The sequence below is a fragment of the Canis lupus genome, chromosome 18 (genome assembly GCF_048164855.1).
Source record: "Canis lupus baileyi chromosome 18, mCanLup2.hap1, whole genome shotgun sequence".
In the NCBI taxonomy this organism is placed as follows: domain Eukaryota; kingdom Metazoa; phylum Chordata; class Mammalia; order Carnivora; family Canidae; genus Canis; species Canis lupus.
The window spans coordinates 39,775,121-39,792,928 of NC_132855.1; the positions used below are offsets into that span (position 1 = coordinate 39,775,121).

General features: G+C 41.3%; 1 protein-coding gene and 1 long non-coding RNA gene across 13 annotated transcripts in view; one reads left to right on the top strand and one right to left on the bottom strand.

Annotated features, from left to right (window-relative positions):
* Nucleotides 1-17,808, bottom strand: part of DYNC1I1 (dynein cytoplasmic 1 intermediate chain 1) — a 438,187-nt gene that overhangs the window by 19,627 nt on the left and 400,752 nt on the right. For 8 of the 12 annotated variants that reach the window (XM_072784073.1, XM_072784080.1, XM_072784075.1 and 5 more), the window contains one exon: nucleotides 2,602-2,814. In XM_072784073.1, coding sequence (XP_072640174.1) covers nucleotides 2,602-2,814 — 213 coding nt within the window. The remainder of the gene's footprint in view (nucleotides 1-2,601; nucleotides 2,815-17,808) is intronic. The other 4 variants (XM_072784083.1, XM_072784081.1, XM_072784082.1 and 1 more) reach the window with 1 other exon arrangement.
* The window catches only part of LOC140609020 (uncharacterized), a 38,192-nt gene continuing 31,956 nt past the window's right edge, over nucleotides 11,573-17,808 (top strand). Inside the window, exon 1 of the long non-coding RNA XR_012011030.1 lies at nucleotides 11,573-11,650. This is a non-coding gene — a long non-coding RNA (uncharacterized lncRNA). The remainder of the gene's footprint in view (nucleotides 11,651-17,808) is intronic.

Below are 17,808 nucleotides of genomic sequence, written 5' to 3' on the forward strand. Positions count from 1 at the left end.
CAATATGCTTTATTATTAGTGTGCTACTCAGAGAACCAATCCGCGATTCAGCTATACAGTTTTCAGAGTTAGTTTTAACACCATAATTTAGGGAGACTGTACAGGATCACACTTTGCCTAACTCTGTTTGATATCAGATTTTATCAATGAATAATCTCAAAGATTGAATACAAATGTTGAATCTTAATACGGATATGTTAAAAAACTAATCCCTCAAACTGATTTCTGATACCTTTTAAATTATGCCTAATACATTTTAAAGAATCTTATTTATTGAGAATTAAGTAGTATAGCAAACTGGGGCAATATTTTAACTATTTAAAAATATCCTTTCAAATCTTATAAATGATTTAAAAATGACTATCACAGCCTGTGACATGTGCTAAAAAATTATCAAGTGCTGAAGGAAATGATAAAATATATTTTATTAGTTTGACTCATATGACCTCTCAAAAGTTGATGAATCCCTAATGAAAATAATCCATATATTGACTCTATCTTACTTCTGTACTTTGGTTTCACAGTTATGTTCACATTTTTTTAAGGCTCAATAATTTTAATCGCAAAAACAGGGAGATACACAGCATAGATTACTACATTGTGTGGAGGGCGGTGATATTGAGGTAGGTGAATATGAACTATCCTTGCATAGGAGCAGTTGGGAAAACTTGGTCCAAAAGTACAGTCATTTCAACAACACCATCACCAACGGATCACTCTAGGAATTCAGGTTCTCTCTCTTTCTTTTTTACACACATCTAAACCCTAATCTGACAAGTGTCTGAAAAATCTTGCTCAACTTGATCGAAGGCAAAAATGATCTTAGAGTTTTAAAAAGTGTTCCGTTCGCTACTGGATTTGAATCTGATTCGATATATCCACTGTTATTCTGAAAGCAGAATTATGTTTACCACAAAACTAAGCAGTCTGCATGCCCCCTAATGATTTTTAAAAAATGGTTAGCTATAAAACTCTTATGTGGTTGTGCCTTGATATCTAGAGAAAGAGAAGGGAAAAATTACATTTTGCAATGTTGACACCTTGATTTCATTTTACCTAAAAAGCAGACTAAAAACAAAACAAAACGAGTTACATAGGAACTATTAAGGAGAGTGTAGAACACTCAGTCTACTGCATCATAGTGGGCTACCACCTCTAAACATCACTTCTAGTAGATCTGATTTCTGATATGGGGAGGGAGGGGTCTCCTAAGCCCACCTGGAAAACGTGTGTTTTTTGGTTGCTTTAAGTGAATGAGTTTATTCCAGGAGGTAGAAGCAATATGATTTTAATCAACGGTGATGAAAGACTTTGGGAAACCAACACAGTGTCAAATAATAGCATCTTTTCGTGAAAAGCAATAATGTTATGAGCATTTCAACATCCCAAATGATGAGCATTGCACTATTCATGCCTTTTGATAATTTTCAAAGATGCTTCATTACGTAACCCTTGCCTCTGTCACATAGCTCTTGTAGCAGAAAGAAAACACAGATTTAAATTGAAATATTTTCAGAAGATGACTATTTGGCAGTGGCTAGAGGGGTACAGAATTTTGCGAGACACCACGGCTCAATAATAACACCTGAGGGATATTGCCCTGCCCCCTCCCACAAAAAAATAGTAGGGGAACCTCCTTCTCCTCATATCCTCCAGCTGTAGGCCTCCTAATTAAAAAGGCTGAGTTGCTTCCTGCTCAAAACACTTCAAAAGACCTTTCTCTTGTTCTCCACTTGCTGCAGAGTTTGCAGCACTCGCTCCCCTTACCTGTCCCCTCTTATTTATGGAGAGCTGCCCTGAATCACAAGCCAGGAAGTGATGAAGACCCCGTTTCATTGTATTAAACTGAAGGATATTTAATATTCAAGTTAAAAAAAGAAAAGTCACCACAAAACAAAAAACAAAAAACAAATACAAACCAAGTAGCTGAATTAGCCCCTGGGTAAATTTAAGAGTGTGGGGAAAAAGGGGACCATGCACATGGCATCATTTTTTAAAAACATCAATATGTACAGAACTTTTTCAGAATCATCTAAAAAATTCCTTTATTGTCGATTCCCCCCTTTTTTAAAAAAAAAAAAAAAGAGGGCCATGTACTTGTGAAGTATTCTGAACGTGACATGTTGAAATTCCACTTTTTAAAAAAATACTACGTTTCACATATGTGTTCAGAGTTTAAAAAAAAAAAAAAAAAGGACTGTGAAAGTCCGCCTGCGAGTTCAGCATTTTAGACAAGGATTCTTTGCCTCGTAAAAATCAAACGGAGGGTAGAGCTAAACGTAAAGGGTGGACGGAATCGTCTTCCTTGAACTGAACAGGGACAGCGCTCCCGGGGCGCAGCGCGAGGGCTCCCCGCACCGGCCCTGGGCGTCCGCGGGCTGCCGGCGGCGACCTCCGCGACCTCGGCGACCTCGGCGACCTCGGGGGCCCGCCGGGCACACGCACCACGGGGCTCTCCGCGGTCGCGCAGGAGCCGCCACGCTCTGGGGACGGGGCTGCAGCGGCGTGGAATGCAATGGGCGGGGGCGGGGGCGGGGGCGGCGGGGGGGCCGGTGCGCCCTCCTCCCAGCCCTCCCGCCCGGCGCCTGCGCCGCCGCTCACCTCCGTGTCATTGTTGAGGTTCCAGAGGTCCAGGCGCCCCATCCCGTCCACGCAGGCGAAGAGCGCGGGGTGCACGGGGGACCACATGACGTCGTACACGTAGTCCGCGTTGTCTTCAAAGGAGTAGAGCGGCTTGTTGTGCTGTAAGCAGAGACCGGGAAGACTCGGTGGCGCTGCCGCTGCCTCGGGCCGTCTAGCGAGCCTAATTAAGAACTTTGCACATTCGCTAAGTGTCATAAACTCCCCGAGATGAAAGTCCTCGAGAGGGGGAACCGCAGCTTTAATGTGCCTAGAGCTGTCCAGTGGCATAAATAAATACCGGGGGGCGGGGGCGGGCGCGGGCGCGGGCGCGGGGGGAGGGGGCCTGCGGCGGCGGCGGGCTCGGACCCCGGCGGTCGCGACCCTCGGGGCAGGCGGGCGCGGCCGCCGCTAGCCCCGCGCTGCCGCCGGCTCGGCTCCGGGAGGCGCGCGGCCCGCCGTTGGGGCCGGCGCCGCGGGGATGCTGCCGAGGCCCCCGCCGCCCGGCCGCCCGGCCCTCCCGCGCGCAAGGCCGCGCCTGCCACCTCGCGGGCTCCGCCTGCAGCTGCAGCGCGGCCTCCGGGCCCCCGGCCCCCGGCCCCGGGCCCCGGGCCTGCGGCGGGACCCGCTCCTCCGCGGGCGGCAACGGGAACGCAGGTTTGGAGGGGATTCGTGGCTCCTCTGGGGGGTTCGCAGGCCCTAGTGTCTCTGCCTCCCCGGGGCCGACTGGTGTGGCTCAGCGGAGAATCCCCGAACCCTCCCAGGGCATGCACCACGTCCTCCAGATCCCCCAGGATTTCCAGCAGCCCCGAAACCGGGTGTTTGGGGGGGATGCATTAGCACACCCCCACCGCATACAAATGCTTCCACTCCAGAGGGATACAATAAATTAAAATGGCACTCTTGATTTCCAGTGAATATTGTCACATCAAAATAGCACAGAAGTCGGAGGCAAGTTTGAAAGTACACCAGAAATAAAATGTAATTGGACTTCATGAATTATTCATTCCATCTGGCTTGTCTTATTCTAATTTCTGCATAATGGCTTTACTAATCCCTGATCAATTAATGTAAAATGAAATTTAAATGATAATGAAAGCCCTAGAGATAAAAGAAATTAAGTATTCTTATATCCTCTGACAGAAATCTAAACAATGGGAGTTTTTTTCCACAATGTCTTCTTCATCCAGTCAGCTGTCTGTATTCCCTTCATGGGTTCGACTAAATGCCTGGGCAGACCAGAGTAATAAGAGAAAAAAAACATAACACAAAATATGAACAATCAAATCCTTTACGCACGGGGTATGCAAAGAACGTTATCTGTAGGTAACAGCTCCAAACGTTAGAGTGAACTTCCAAAGTGTACTGTTAGCAAAGGTAAAATGCACAGAATGCATGTGCTGAAGTCAAAGTGAGAAAAATCCAAATCCGTGCAAAGACAATAACCTGGGGCAAAGACTGGTGAAGGTAGTAACTAAGTGATTTCTCGTTTCATGAATTACGTTGCTTTGGCATTGCTCAGCACTGAACACAATTATATAATACTAGTAAAGCAACGCAGAAGATTTTAGATGGGCCACTGCGCATGAGGGGCACAGGTAGATGGGTGAGATGTGTTTTACTTGCAAAAAAAATGTCTAATGTGGGAATGATTTGAAAAAGAACGTAAGATATTGGGACCTCAAAATCGAAAGGGTAGACATTAGCCTTATGGTTTTATATTTTAATATTCTATAACTCTTTTATGTCAGAACGTTTATTATGAACCATGCTTGCCGTGTGATTTCAAGGTAAAATTATTTGCCCAATTGCTATTTAGGCAGCTTCTTGCTTTCTCTCGTGCTTTGGACTAGGTGATTCAAACTACCTTATCCAGAGAATCTGAATATCCAGTGACAGACACCTCCAAGTGGCATGACTGTATCATTATTCCTTACTAAGCTGGAGTAGCTGGTCCTTCCTTGATCACTTGTGAATACTAAATTATTTAACTCTTAGTAAAAGACTAGTCCCGCCCCAAATTCTTGATTTTATCGTTAGCCAGTCACTATTTGTTAAAGACCACGAATAACACATTTTTCTTCAAATCAAAAGGTGGAAAACACATGCTTAAAAGCGTCAATTCTCAGTATCCTCTCTCGGTGACCCAGCTGATAATATAACTGAGTGTATGGGGGTCTAGATGGAGACATACACAGACAGACAGACATGAAACACATACCACATCTGCAGTCCTTGTTCTGATCAATTATAAAACCACCCAACCTTAAACAGTCATTTTCTAGGAAGCCAATATTATCTGATACATTAGTTCTCGAGATAAATTACCCTGTTAATCTCTACTTTGTGTCTTTCCTTTTTTCTTTTAGTTGCTGTTTCTGTGAGAAACTTAGTCAAAGTTGTAATATATCCTGGAGACTTCACTTTTTAAACATCTGGAAATAACAGCTATTGTTCATGACTTACCAAAATCCAATTTTCTCCTGCTTAATAGTATAGTTTGAAATGCTATTACTGTCTAGGTTTTCTTCCAATTTCCTCACCACCCCCGACCCTCAAGACGGAAGCTCCCACTGCAAGAATCACTGGCATGTTCTTCTAGGCTGCAGTATGCACCCGTTTAGGGAAAGGAAGAAGGGCTTGCATTTTCAAAGGCTTTGTTTTAATGTGGATAAATTCACAGGTTGGGAGAGTCTTCGTCGGGATTGAACCCACTGTCAGGATACCTGGTGGACCAGCAGTGAGGAACCACTGGTTCCCAAGTATAACCTGGTATAAGCAGACAGGCATAGGTTAATGCCACTCTTCCATTATTAAGCAGTGCTATTTTGAATATTAATTGTACTTTTCTGATAAAGGAATTCTTTGGTCTTTTTTATTTTAAGGGGCTCAACGGGTTATCTGAAAACCCCATTAAAAATTTGGTGATGGAGACGAAGGAGCACACTTGTCGTGAGGAGCACCAGGTGGAAGTGCCTAATCACTATACTGTATACCTGCAACTAATATAGCACCCTATGGTAACTAACTGGAATTAAAATAAAAACCTTAAAATTCTTTGCCTCAAGTGCCTAATAGAAAACATTTTACAGTAGTAGGTAAATATATCATGAGCTATTAACATTTTCACAAAGTATGTCAAAAGCATCAGTGTCTAAAGATTCTGTTATGGAAGTCTGAAACCTAAATGTCTGGACTCACAACACTATAGCATGATCACTGATTTTAGAATGTTTCAAGTTTTGAAAAGATGCAGAGTGTGGGGACAGATCCTGACCGGTGATTTTTGAGGAGGATCCTCTAATATTATTTGTATCTATTAAAGCTACAGAAGCTTGGTGACCTACATATTTACTCTGCAAAATACTCAAGGCCATTTAGTAAACTCAATATGGTTTCACAGCATGTTACTGTAGCAAGTGTTTTTCCAAACCATCAAATTTCATGAGACCAAAGACCTCTCCACCTGTGTGCTTCCCCTTCTGGTGCTGCGTTCAGCACCGGCACACTGCTAAAGAAGGAAAACAAGGAAAGTGCACTGCTGCCCAGCGTACTACACGTGTGACACATGCCAGTGAAACAAAGCCACAACACCCTGTGCTTTAGTCAAGTTTCCAGGGCTGCGCCCAAAACCCAAAAATATCCAGACACACGTATCGGCTCGACTTTACTATCCCGACTCTCAAACAGTGCAGAGAAGCAGGCCACCAGTCACCTCTCAGACAGACATGAAGGGCAGGGAAGGGTAAATTGTTGGGTGTTTGCTGTGCGTGACTCTACACACACATTTCTAATTTAATCCACATAAAATCTCGGTAAGGTAGACAGTATTTACAGAAAAGAAAATTATAGTTCAGGAAACTTGGTAGCTTTCTAAAGGCCACGAAGGTTGTAAGTGGTGGAGTTAGATTTGATTGTCTGGTTTTCCTAGCTGCTAAGCACATCCTCTATCTGATGGAAGCATGTGGTCCTCTATAAAACATAGCAACGGTCTTCGGTCTTCTTAGCAAAAACAATAGCTCTGTTAACCTGTTGTTCCATTCAATTCAACTGTTATTTACTAAGCACATACTGCGTAACTTGTAGAAGGGGTTAAAAATATCACAGATGGTTATTTCATTTCCTGAATTAATCATTAATAATCCTCAAGGTGCTACCCATACAGTTCTAGGCATCCTTAGCACCTTATGACACAAACAGAAATTTTTTTCTCCAAAAAACTAGGAATAGGATAGGAATGGCCCTTAGCCAGCAGGGATTAACAGCAGGCCATGCATTAGAGAGTATATTAAAATGATGCCAGGAGGCAGAGATCTGGGTTCCAGTTCACCAAATGCCTATAGAGCTTTGAGTGAGAGGCTGTAATTACATGATCTGAAAGATGAGGATAACACGGGACACATGGGCCAGAAAAGCAATGGGGGAAAGTAGACACAGACTATAGACGTTGGTAAATTTAACTTAACATCCCAGACCTTAGTTTTTTCTTCTATAAGATGGAAGGTGGGAGCAATTGATCTAACAAGTTCCTACTGGCTTTCCACGACTCTGTTCTGCAGTAAGGATTGAAGGGAAAAAAGTTTGTGAAAGTTTTTTACAAGGAGTTATTCAAAGGTAAGTGTTATAGTTAAAGCCATTTTCCTCGATGTCCTGTGATATTCCCATCAGCAATTTTAAAACATTTTTTATTTCATGAAAATAGGCATCTAAAAATGTATCAGGGTGGTTTTTGGTGAAAAACTGGAAATTATGAAAGTAATGACAGACCTCTTATTTGACCAACTAAAGAAGAAATAAAGAATATTAAATTTACACGAGAGAAGCAGGTAGTGAACTCTGTTCCAGGGTGAAACCGTACAACATCCATCAACGTTTTACAATAAAGACTTGATCTCTAAATTTGAGCTTTGATTTTATAAGTATACTTCTGACAATGACTAGAGCTGCATATTTTTCCAATCAGTTAACTATAAAATGATTTCATGAAAGATGAATTTCTATTTCTGATGTCAGATACATACCAAAGTCACATTTAGAGAACAAAACATTTGTTTTATTTTTTCCCTATGTTATTTATTTTCCCCTCATCAGAACCTCTAGGCATCCCCAATAGTTTAGAATTTTGAAGGCTGTGAATAGGAAGATTTGTGTTTAAATGCCTCCTAACACCTCCAAACACTGTGGTTCTTGAGGTCGTATTTGCCTCTAAATGATTAGCTTTCAAGCAGATTTAGTAGAAATGTTTACCCAAACCATGAAAATTTCTTTTGGAGTGGAGGGGAAGAGTGGTGGGGGTGGAGGTGATACATGGATAGGTGGGGAAGGGGCCAGAAAATTAACAGTAGAATTTCTGTATTTTATTCTGAAATAAAAAGAAAACAAATGGAATCTTACCTTGAAACTATATCCTGTTGGGAAAAAACGATGACCAAAATACTAAACAATGAGTAATAAGAAAATGTCCTTCAAAAATTGTCATGTGGGTTCCTGTGAAGTAATTAAAATAAATAGCCAGCCAGTTCTTCCAGGAAACATTAAAATGTGAGACCACAATATCACTTTAAAAAAACCACCAAAGGACCCCAAAACTTCAGGCTCACACAAAAATGGATGCCTCTACCGTAAAAAGAAAGTGCTTAAACAAACAAACAAACCAAAACTCACAAACCAAACCAAACCAAACCAAAAAAACCCAACTCTGTTGGCCAAAAAGAGGTGTTGTGAATTTGGTACTATCATTAGAAAACATTATTTGCAACGTAATTTAGGATCCTTCTAAAAGCACACAGTATCCCGTATTTAACCTTCAATTTCTATGGCTGCTCATACTAAAACAATACAGACCAGACATATACGATACCTTTGCCTGTTTCTATCATGATCAGATATTCGAAATTAGACATAAATACTTTGGGTGAGCTATTCTTAACAGCACACGGATAGTGGGTCTGCTTGCTGTTTGTATGCATTAACAGAAACTATATAAGGACTTTAATTTGAATTAGTCACTTTAAAGTAATTACAAAGAAGTTTCTAGAAATCCAGGAATGTAGAGCACTTGCCTCTCTACAAATGTAGAAGTTTGGCTAAATAGGTACTGAAGCCACATAAAAGTTGTTCTTTGTTGCACTACCTTCCTCTCCTGCTTATTTGCATGGAAAAATCCTCCTAATCCAGGAGGCGCCACCAATAAAGAGGATAATTATCCATATAAAAGAATGTATACATATTCACAGGTTTTGACTAGTATTTGAGTGTTTAAAGCCATGATAAAAACTACAAGCTCTGCCTAATTCATAAAAGGAATATTCCCCCGCCCCCCTCCCCGCACTGGCATGATTTCTATGAATATCAGCTCCACCTAATGGTTCTTCTTTAACATGGGCATTTTAGTAGCACAAAGCTGTCCAAATCTGTGCGAAAACACTAAACAAACTGGGATGCTCTCTTAAATTGCTGTTTGCATTCATCTCAGCTGCTCTGGCTCTTTTGCTATGCTCTGCCTTCTTGCTTGAATTGCAGCAGAGCAGAGAGAGGGCCACCGTAACGCCCAAACCTGAGTGGCCGAGTTGGTTCCTTAGTGCAACTGAGGTGGCTTGTTCTCTGGACTGCTATTCTTTCTCTAGGCTGGTATTTTCTTTATGAAGGCCCCCATGGCTGTAGGAGGCAAACAATACAACAGAACCCCTTTGGTGGTTCTGGGCCAATTCTATTTCTACTGTGGCGGAGTGGTTTCACGTCCAACAGGATCTCAGTTAGAGGAGGAAGCATTTCTTCTCTCTACATAAATGGAGGTATACGTAGATAAAGGTCAGGTTGCTTACAGACTGTACTCGAGGCAGGTGGGAAGGATGTTGGTATTAAGGATGAGGGAGTGTAGAGGGAGGATAATGGGTTAGCCCTAGAAGCAGTTTTAAGTGTGGTTGTATCCTTGTCTTGAAGACTTGAAAAGTTAGAAGAATGAGCATATAATGTGGTGCCAGTTTTGTTTATTCATTTATTACCTATTTTATGTCAAATTGTTTAGCTGCATCTTCCTAAATTAAATGGCAGATCCATGCTGATCCTCAAACTGTCAACCTCCACTCCAGCATCTGGCTTACAAATTATCTTACTGGTATAAATGAACTGCTATTATCTCTATATATGTATAATTCTTTTTTTAAGACATATTTTTAAATTTAAATTCAATTAATTAACATATAGTGTATTATTAGTTTCAGAGGTAGAGGTCAGTGATTCATCACTCTTATATAATACCCAGTGCTCATTATATCATGTGCCCTCCTAATGTATACTTCTTAAAGATTTAAAATATATAAAATTATAAATCTAGATCCATTCATTATACCTTGACTCATACTTATTTCTAAAGTGCCAGGTAAACATTTGCTGGTCCCCAGGGCTAATCTGACATTAGTGATCTCATTATACTTAGTAAATATGACATTTCGATAAATTTCATTTTTGTTCAAAAGTCATATACCTAAATACCCAGATTTCTGGGTTTAAGTTCTAATGGTAAAATTATTTAAATTTTTAAAGAAGATTTTATTTATCTGAGAGACAAAGCACAAGCAGAGGGGAGGGCAAAGGCAGTGGGAGAAGGAGACTCCTTGCTGAGCAGGGAGCCCTATGCGGGGCTCCATCCCAGGACTCCAGGCTCATCCCAGGACTGCAGGCTCAGATGCTTAACTGACTGGCCACCCAGGCATCCCAAAATTATTTAAATTTTTTATTCTGCTTCTTGTATCAGTAATTGATTTTATATATATGATCTATATCTACATATCCCTATCCATCTCTATCTATATCAAGGACACATTTTCAAAGGGTCAAGGCAAGTTTTTTGTAGGTCTGCACTCCTGTGTCTCCTGATGTTAAATGTAATACATCTTTTATATTATATCTAATACTAGTATAGCTGATATTTATATTTATTTCAATAATGGAAAAAAACAAAAAGGAGAATCCCACATAGCAGACGTTCAAAATATTCTGTTTATATGTAGAGCACATTATGTTTCCTATTTTGCAACAGATTTGCTTACTATATTCTATTACACCTAAGACAAATTGAAATTACTTTCTTTTAAAAAAGCAAACAGAAGCTAAACATGAGGCAAGGAGATTCAGGACATTACACATGGCTGTGCGAAAAGAACCTACATTAATTAGGAGCCCTGGACAAACTGCAAGGTAAGAGGTCGCATGAAGCTAGCCAAGGTGGACCCACACTGGTTTGGTCCAAAAATAATTACTTGGGATGGCAAAAATGAGTTTTAATTTATCTTCCAACATCACACATACAATGTAGGTTAGATCAGGAGTTTGGGGAGGACATATCTTTGAATCTCATAATTATGAAGATACTGTGTCTGTTGTTATCCTCGTTCTCTCTTTAGTATTATTGCTTAGAAGGAAAAGGTGGAGAAGGCAACTTGTGAAAAGAAAAGGCAAACATTTCCATCTGGTTAAAAGAGCCAAGGAAAAGATCCATAGCCCTTACTTCTTGCACAGTGGGAAAGCCCAGTCAGTTGGGCAAGGAGTCTCAAAAGTGTTTGTACTTATATGGATTATCTGCACCTTCTGTATAAATAACAGCTCTAGGTATGTGTTGGTGGGTGAATCTGGGGGGGCGGGTGTGGGTAGGGGTAAAAGGACAGGAAGTATGAACACAGGCTAAGTCTGGCTATGACTTGATGATCACATTCTTGTGGTTTCTTTCAAAGTTAAAGTATTCTCCCTGGGTGAGCTTTAAAAAGGAACCCCTCTTCCCCCTCATCCCCCACCACCCCCAGAAAAAGCAAGCAAGCAAGAAAAAGAATTTGATGACTGGCACACATAGTTTTACTGAAAGCCAATCTTAATGTTTGCTATCTTGTGTTAGGAAGGGAGGGGAAAGGGGGAGTGAAAATGAGGATGAGGGGAGAAAAAAATAAGTCAGACACCACCTGAACGGTGGTGATTATCAGAAAGGCAGCCAGCAGGGCTTTGGGGTTCTGGGGGCAAAAATGCACTCTGTCATCCGGTAAGTGTTACTGGCAGTGAACTACTGATTTCGTTAATCTTCTTTCCTATTTTAAGTGTTAAGTTTAGATAATGTAATAGCATAAACTTTAACTTGTGATTCGTGTTTATTGTGTTCTACTTCCGATATTTTAAAACATTGAACAAAATGCTAGCAGAAGTAAATAGGCTCAAGGCCCTTTGTTAGAATTATGTAATTTTTAGATGTTTTCATCTCGGTTTAAAATACTCATTTTAACAAAGTAGGTTATTTCACTTAGGACATCCAAAAGCATTAAGTCATCAACAGTGAATTATTAAGAGACTACCGTATGCTTTCTACTTTGGGCAATTAATAGAAGATATAGAATATCTAACTCTGTTCTCAAGGACTCACAATCCGGGTAGGAATATAGAAGTTATGAAATAAAATGAGAAGGATACAATTAATTGGAGGTCTGTTTTCTCATTTTGTCCCAAAAGGATCTACAGTGTCTCATAAATTAAATGTCTGCAAAATGAAGAATAAACACGCAGTAGAGGCAGGCAGGATAGATAATGTTTGCTAGGATTCTGAGATAAGCTGATTATTACAATCTGGTCCCAAAACAGTCCGAAATTTCCTGACAACTAAGGCAAAACATGTTGATCACAAGAAGGTATGTAAATTTCACCATCTGAAGTAAGAAAGATTACAAATTCCTCCTCAAAGACACATTTTTGGGAAAAAAGTCAAGGAGGAATTTACCATGTCTGTGAATCCCTGGAAGAGAGACTGGTTTTCTGTCTTGTTTATACCAAAGAAAGAGAACAAGTATGTAGCCAGGTGCGAAATTCTGTGGTACAGATGTTTGGTGCCAGAGGAATTCGGAGATTCGGGGGGGAGTGGGTGTTGGTAGTTACCATGGTCTGATGTGGTCAAGGAAGGTATTATCTAGGACAGGTGATGGAACCCGCCTTGAAAGATGCCTAGACTTTGACAGATGGGAAGGAAGCCCGTCAAGGAGGGGAAAGCAAAACATGCAAAGACCTGGCTGTGAAAATCAGCACGGAATTCCCAGATGGATGGGAAGCTGAAAAGTGGGGACAGCCTGGTGGATTCTAAGAGTTTGCCCTGAAAAATAACAGGAAATAATTCTGGTTTGTTTAGGGCACGGTTGGGGCCATGTTATGAATGGTCCTAAGTATAGAGTTTAGACTTCTTGATGCAATGAGCTACTAACTTCTTTAAACATGTACTGATAGATGTGCAAAGCATTGTATTTTGCACTGAATGGATGCAGAGATGCCTACCGTCATGGTTTTCAGCTTTTCCAATGTGGACAGCTGAATGATGAATATCATTAATCGAGTAGAAAGAAGAAGAAAGAGAGTAGGGGAGGAAGATCTAGTTTTTTGTTTTGTTTTTTGTTTTTCTAGTTTGTACTTTAAACATGGTATACTCGAGTCTTTGGACTAGATACTCAGGTTAAGCTGACAGTGAAAATGTGGGTCCAGGATTGAAAAGGAGGACAGACTTGAAGCCCATGCCAAGTAATCACTGATTAGAGAAGCTGAGGGATAAGAGAGAGTGGAGAGGAAGAAAAAGAAGGCTGTGACAGAAATTTTGAAAAACTGGGCCAAGGAAGCAAAGGGGAAAGAACCAGTGGAGATGTCTAAGGCAAGCCATGAGACATAACTGGGGCTGGAGAGGGCCCTAAGAATGAGGGGTAGAGTCTGTGATATAAGATGACGACTAAAAAGAAGCCATTGCATTTAGCGATTAGGGGCTTACTGATAGCCTCAGAGACAAGCTATCAGAAGACTGATTAGGTTTGTTGTGGAGTGGCTGGAATATGTGGCAGTGGTCAGTGTGGATGCACACTGGCTCTTCAAGTTTTTTGGAGAGCTAAACCCAATTTTAGGATATGTTCATGATACTTTAAGCCAACCCACCCACCAAATCATGAACTGCCAATCTCTAAGAGGATGATAACATCACTGATGTTCAGGGCTGCCTTTTTTTTTTTTTTTTTCTCAAGGTCAACCCACTTGTCATTAGCTGTAATATCCTTGACACTTTGGACCATTTCTTATGTGGATTTGTATCTTGAGCACTTGGCATCAAGGCTGGCAAATAGGAGGCAGATAAGATGCGTTGAAAGTAGGTGATGAAGCAGGAAGCATCTAGGTGCAGTCTCATTTCTGCCTGACACTTAGGAGCAGAGCCTTGAACTTTCTTCTGATTCTTTGGACTTGCAATTCTTTCTTAGTCTCCTCAGGGCTGAACCTCTGCCTTCCCTGATTGATTTTTGATTGAACATCCTCCTTGGGCTACCTCTTGTTCTTCTAGCATGCTACTTTGGTTCAGAACCTTTCCCCCTCACTCTGGTAACTTAAACCTAATCTCCAATGAAACTTATGATCACTGCCCTGTCATGGCAAAGGTTTCAGCATGTTTGTACACTATGGGGAAGGAACCAGGAGCAGGGCACTATTTTGGGGAGGAAAAATGATATGAAAAGTAGTAATAAGACAGGCGACTAGTGACTTGGGCAGTAGGAAATCTAGCCAGCAATTTTCTGTGTAATTAGGAAAAAGGTATTGAGAATTAAATGTCTGATGAATGATGAATTTTATCGCCTTAAGAACAAACAAAACTTACCCTTAGATTGAAAGCATCAGTATGTACCTAAGATGCTTTGTAACATATACATTTCAATTGGTGTGTGTGTGTAATATAAATATATATTATTTATATATATATAAATGGACAGACAGACACACACAGAGAAACATATTTTTCCATGGAATATTCTTATTTAGTTATCTGGAGAAGAAGAGTGATGCCCAGAAACAGGAGAATTGTGCATGGACTATGAAAAAGCCTAAGTCCAAATATCAGCACACAGAACTTGAAATCTTAACCAATTAGTAAATATATTCTGATCATGGTGACAATGGTGAAATAGGTCTTTGGATTCAACATCAATAAAGTCATTTTTTTTCCATTAATCACATTGCACCAACTGTTCCTGCTACTTTCCCCCAATATCTGCTGCCCCTGGGAGTCAACCTTGAGTTGACTGGGAGCTCTTCCTGCACTGGGAATGAGGTGTGTGTGTGTGTGTGTGTGTGTGTGTGTGTGTGTGTGTGAAAGGAACTCATGGGATGTTCACTGTTGTTAACTTTTTTGGTCCATAACCAAGAGTCAACTGTGATAATGACATGTCCTTAGCTCTTGTTATGGGCTGAATTGTGTTAGCACCAGAATGCATATGTTGAAGCTCTAATGACCCAGGACCTCAGAAAGTGACTGTATTTGGTGACAGGTCTTTAAAGAGGTCATTAAGGTTAAATGAGGTCATATGGTGGGCCCTAATCCAACATAACTGGTGTCCTTAAAAGAGGAAGAGTTTAGGACACAGACATTATACAGAGGAAGACCATGTAAAGACACAGGAAGACCTCCATCTGCAAGCCAAGGAGAGAGGCCTCAGAAAAAAAAATCAACTCTGCTAATAGCTTGATCTTGGACTTCTAACCTCCATAACTCTAAGGAAATAAATTTCTGTTGCTTTAGCTACCCAGCCTGTGGTACTTTGGCATGGCAGCCCTAGCAAACGAATACAGCTCTCAAATGAAAAGGAACATCTCTTTTATCTTGGTCTCTAACACACACCCATATGGGTGTATTCACCGTGAAATTCTATATTTAGGGAATTTCCCCAAGACTGCAAGACATACACTGCTTCTGAGCAGCTCTTTCCCCCTTCCTGATCATGTTCCCTTGTTATCAATGATGACACCTCTATCTTGTCTTTACCATACCTTCTGCTAAGGGGAATTGTAGTGAATTTTTATAAATATGCCCCCTTCTGGAGACAGCAGAGCCTCTTTTAAAATGTTCACTTAGCTTTCAATCACACCCATAGTTCTGCAATGGTGTTGAGACAATGGGGACGGGTGAGGATGGGAAGTGGAAAGCTCTGTGGGATTCAGTGCCATCTCAATACGAATGGGCCACGGCCATTGAAGGAATGGACCTAAACAGGAACCAGAAGTTATAGTTGTGTTCAATTCAATCAGTCATTTTAGCCTAAAGACAGAGCAATTTTTCCCCCCTGAAAGAGAAGTCTGTGCTTGAGATAAAAGTTTATTTTGGTTTAATTTTGTCACCCTCTGCAGGCTCAGTCCTGGCTTCTCTTTCTTTGAGGAAACGTAGGTGGAGAGTGAGATGGGTGGTGGGGTCAGAGGGCAAGAAAAGGCAGGGCAGATGGAGCATGACAAGGGTCCTGAACCTGAACCCTCTCTTCCAGGGGTTGGGGATAACCTTTAAACTCCAGCAGGCAGGCCCCTGCCCAGCTCTCCTTTATCAACCTCCTTAAAGGCTAATTACTGCTGAATGGGTTCCTGAGGTTGGAAAAATTTCAAAGAGTTTTTTAATACATCTCTACAGTTCTCTTCTCTTAACAATAGGATCTATCAAACAGTGAGGGGAAGGCTCTGTTTAAAAGCACCGACAGGAGATCAGAAGAATGTGTTTGATTGCTAAAGTGACTAATTTATTTTTACACAGTATTAATGATGCTACAATAACCAATATCTATAGCCTGGTTTTGACAGTTTATTGCAAGGGTTCTCATTGTTTAAAAAAGAAGAAAGAGGAAAAAAAAGAGTACGAAAGAGAGTGTTTTATTTTGCTACATTTCCATTTGTTAACAAAACTCCTCATAAGCAAAACCAGAGGTCATTAGCAAACAACCAAAACATGCCTGTCTGCAGAAGAATACAACTCCCTTCATCATTTAAAATACAGCTCTGCTGAAAACCCAAATCATGACAAATCCTTAACATGAAAAATTCAGTGCAGACTTGAAACCACCTGACTTTACTTTGGGTTTGTGTTCCTTAAAATTACCTAGAAAATACCATAATCTTCTCTTCGTGCGGCTGGATGGGGGCCAGGCCCTGGCTCCAGAGGCAAAGGGCAAACTAAAAATCATGTCTGAACAGACAGCTCCACCCTCTCTCCCAAGTCCACTTGGCCCTGTGACAAAAAATGAGGTCTAAAGCACATTCATCCACGGCCTGGGTTTTTGGCCCAAACTCAAGACTCTTATAGGACAAACAAAAATGAAATCCAAAATGTTATCACCCTCGCCTTTAGAAGTCAAATGGACTTAAAGGAGCTCGTACTGCCTACGGTGAGTAGTTCACATTTGCAATGTAATAGGGAACCAGTAGAGCTGTATTAAAATGTAGCTTTGTTTAGGAGAAGGATCCTTAGCTGAGAGTTTAAATTCCAAAGCGATTTTTGATAATAATTGTGTGTGTGTGTCTCCATATGTGTACATGTATGTGTGCATGAGACAGAGAAAGAGAAGAGAGATTTCCATACCAGATAAAACCTTTTGAGAGTGAAAGGTACAAATGGGGACTCCACTGTGGGGGGGCCTGTTTGCTTGGGGCCCCAGACTATGGGTAAGCCTCTCTGTGTGCTGTATTCTTCACTGAAAGCTTCAGTTCCTAAGGACTAACCCTCCTCAACGCCCACCCACTCTGACACCCCTACGCTCCCTCACGCTTTGGATGGGTGAGAGCCAGGAGAGACTGTCAAGTAATTTTTACCTCCTGCTGAGCTAGTGACAGGCTCAGTAGAAATAACTACATTGAGAAAGTACCTCCATGCCACAGATCCCAAGGCCAGCACTCCAACAAGACAATCCGAGGCTATGAATACCACTGTCTGGTCCCACTGGGGTAGATCAGTGCTGAAATGGTAGGGCCAGCCTTTCCAAATTTGCTTTTCCCTGATCCCTTAATCAAAACCCTCTGTTCCAGCCAGTCGTCTGCATTCACAGACGGAGTCCCCTCTGTACTCTGAAAACCTTCTGGCCTTCAAGCCTTTGTTCACCTTAGAGAATATGCTAGTCTCTCCCCTTCTCATACACCATCCAATCATGTGGTCCCAATCAAGCCCTGCCTAACCCACAATCCCCCCTCAAACACCCACACAGGCACAGAGATGTCTCTGTCCCTCAGGCCTCAGACATTGTCTTCCAACTTCTTTTCAGGCACTGGGCCTGGGGCTGCCTTGGAGTCTGTCTGATGCAGTTATATTTAAATATATTCTTACTGCAATCCTAAATTGTTGTTTATTTTTCCATGTAGAGCAAGTTTAAGACTTCAGTATTTAGA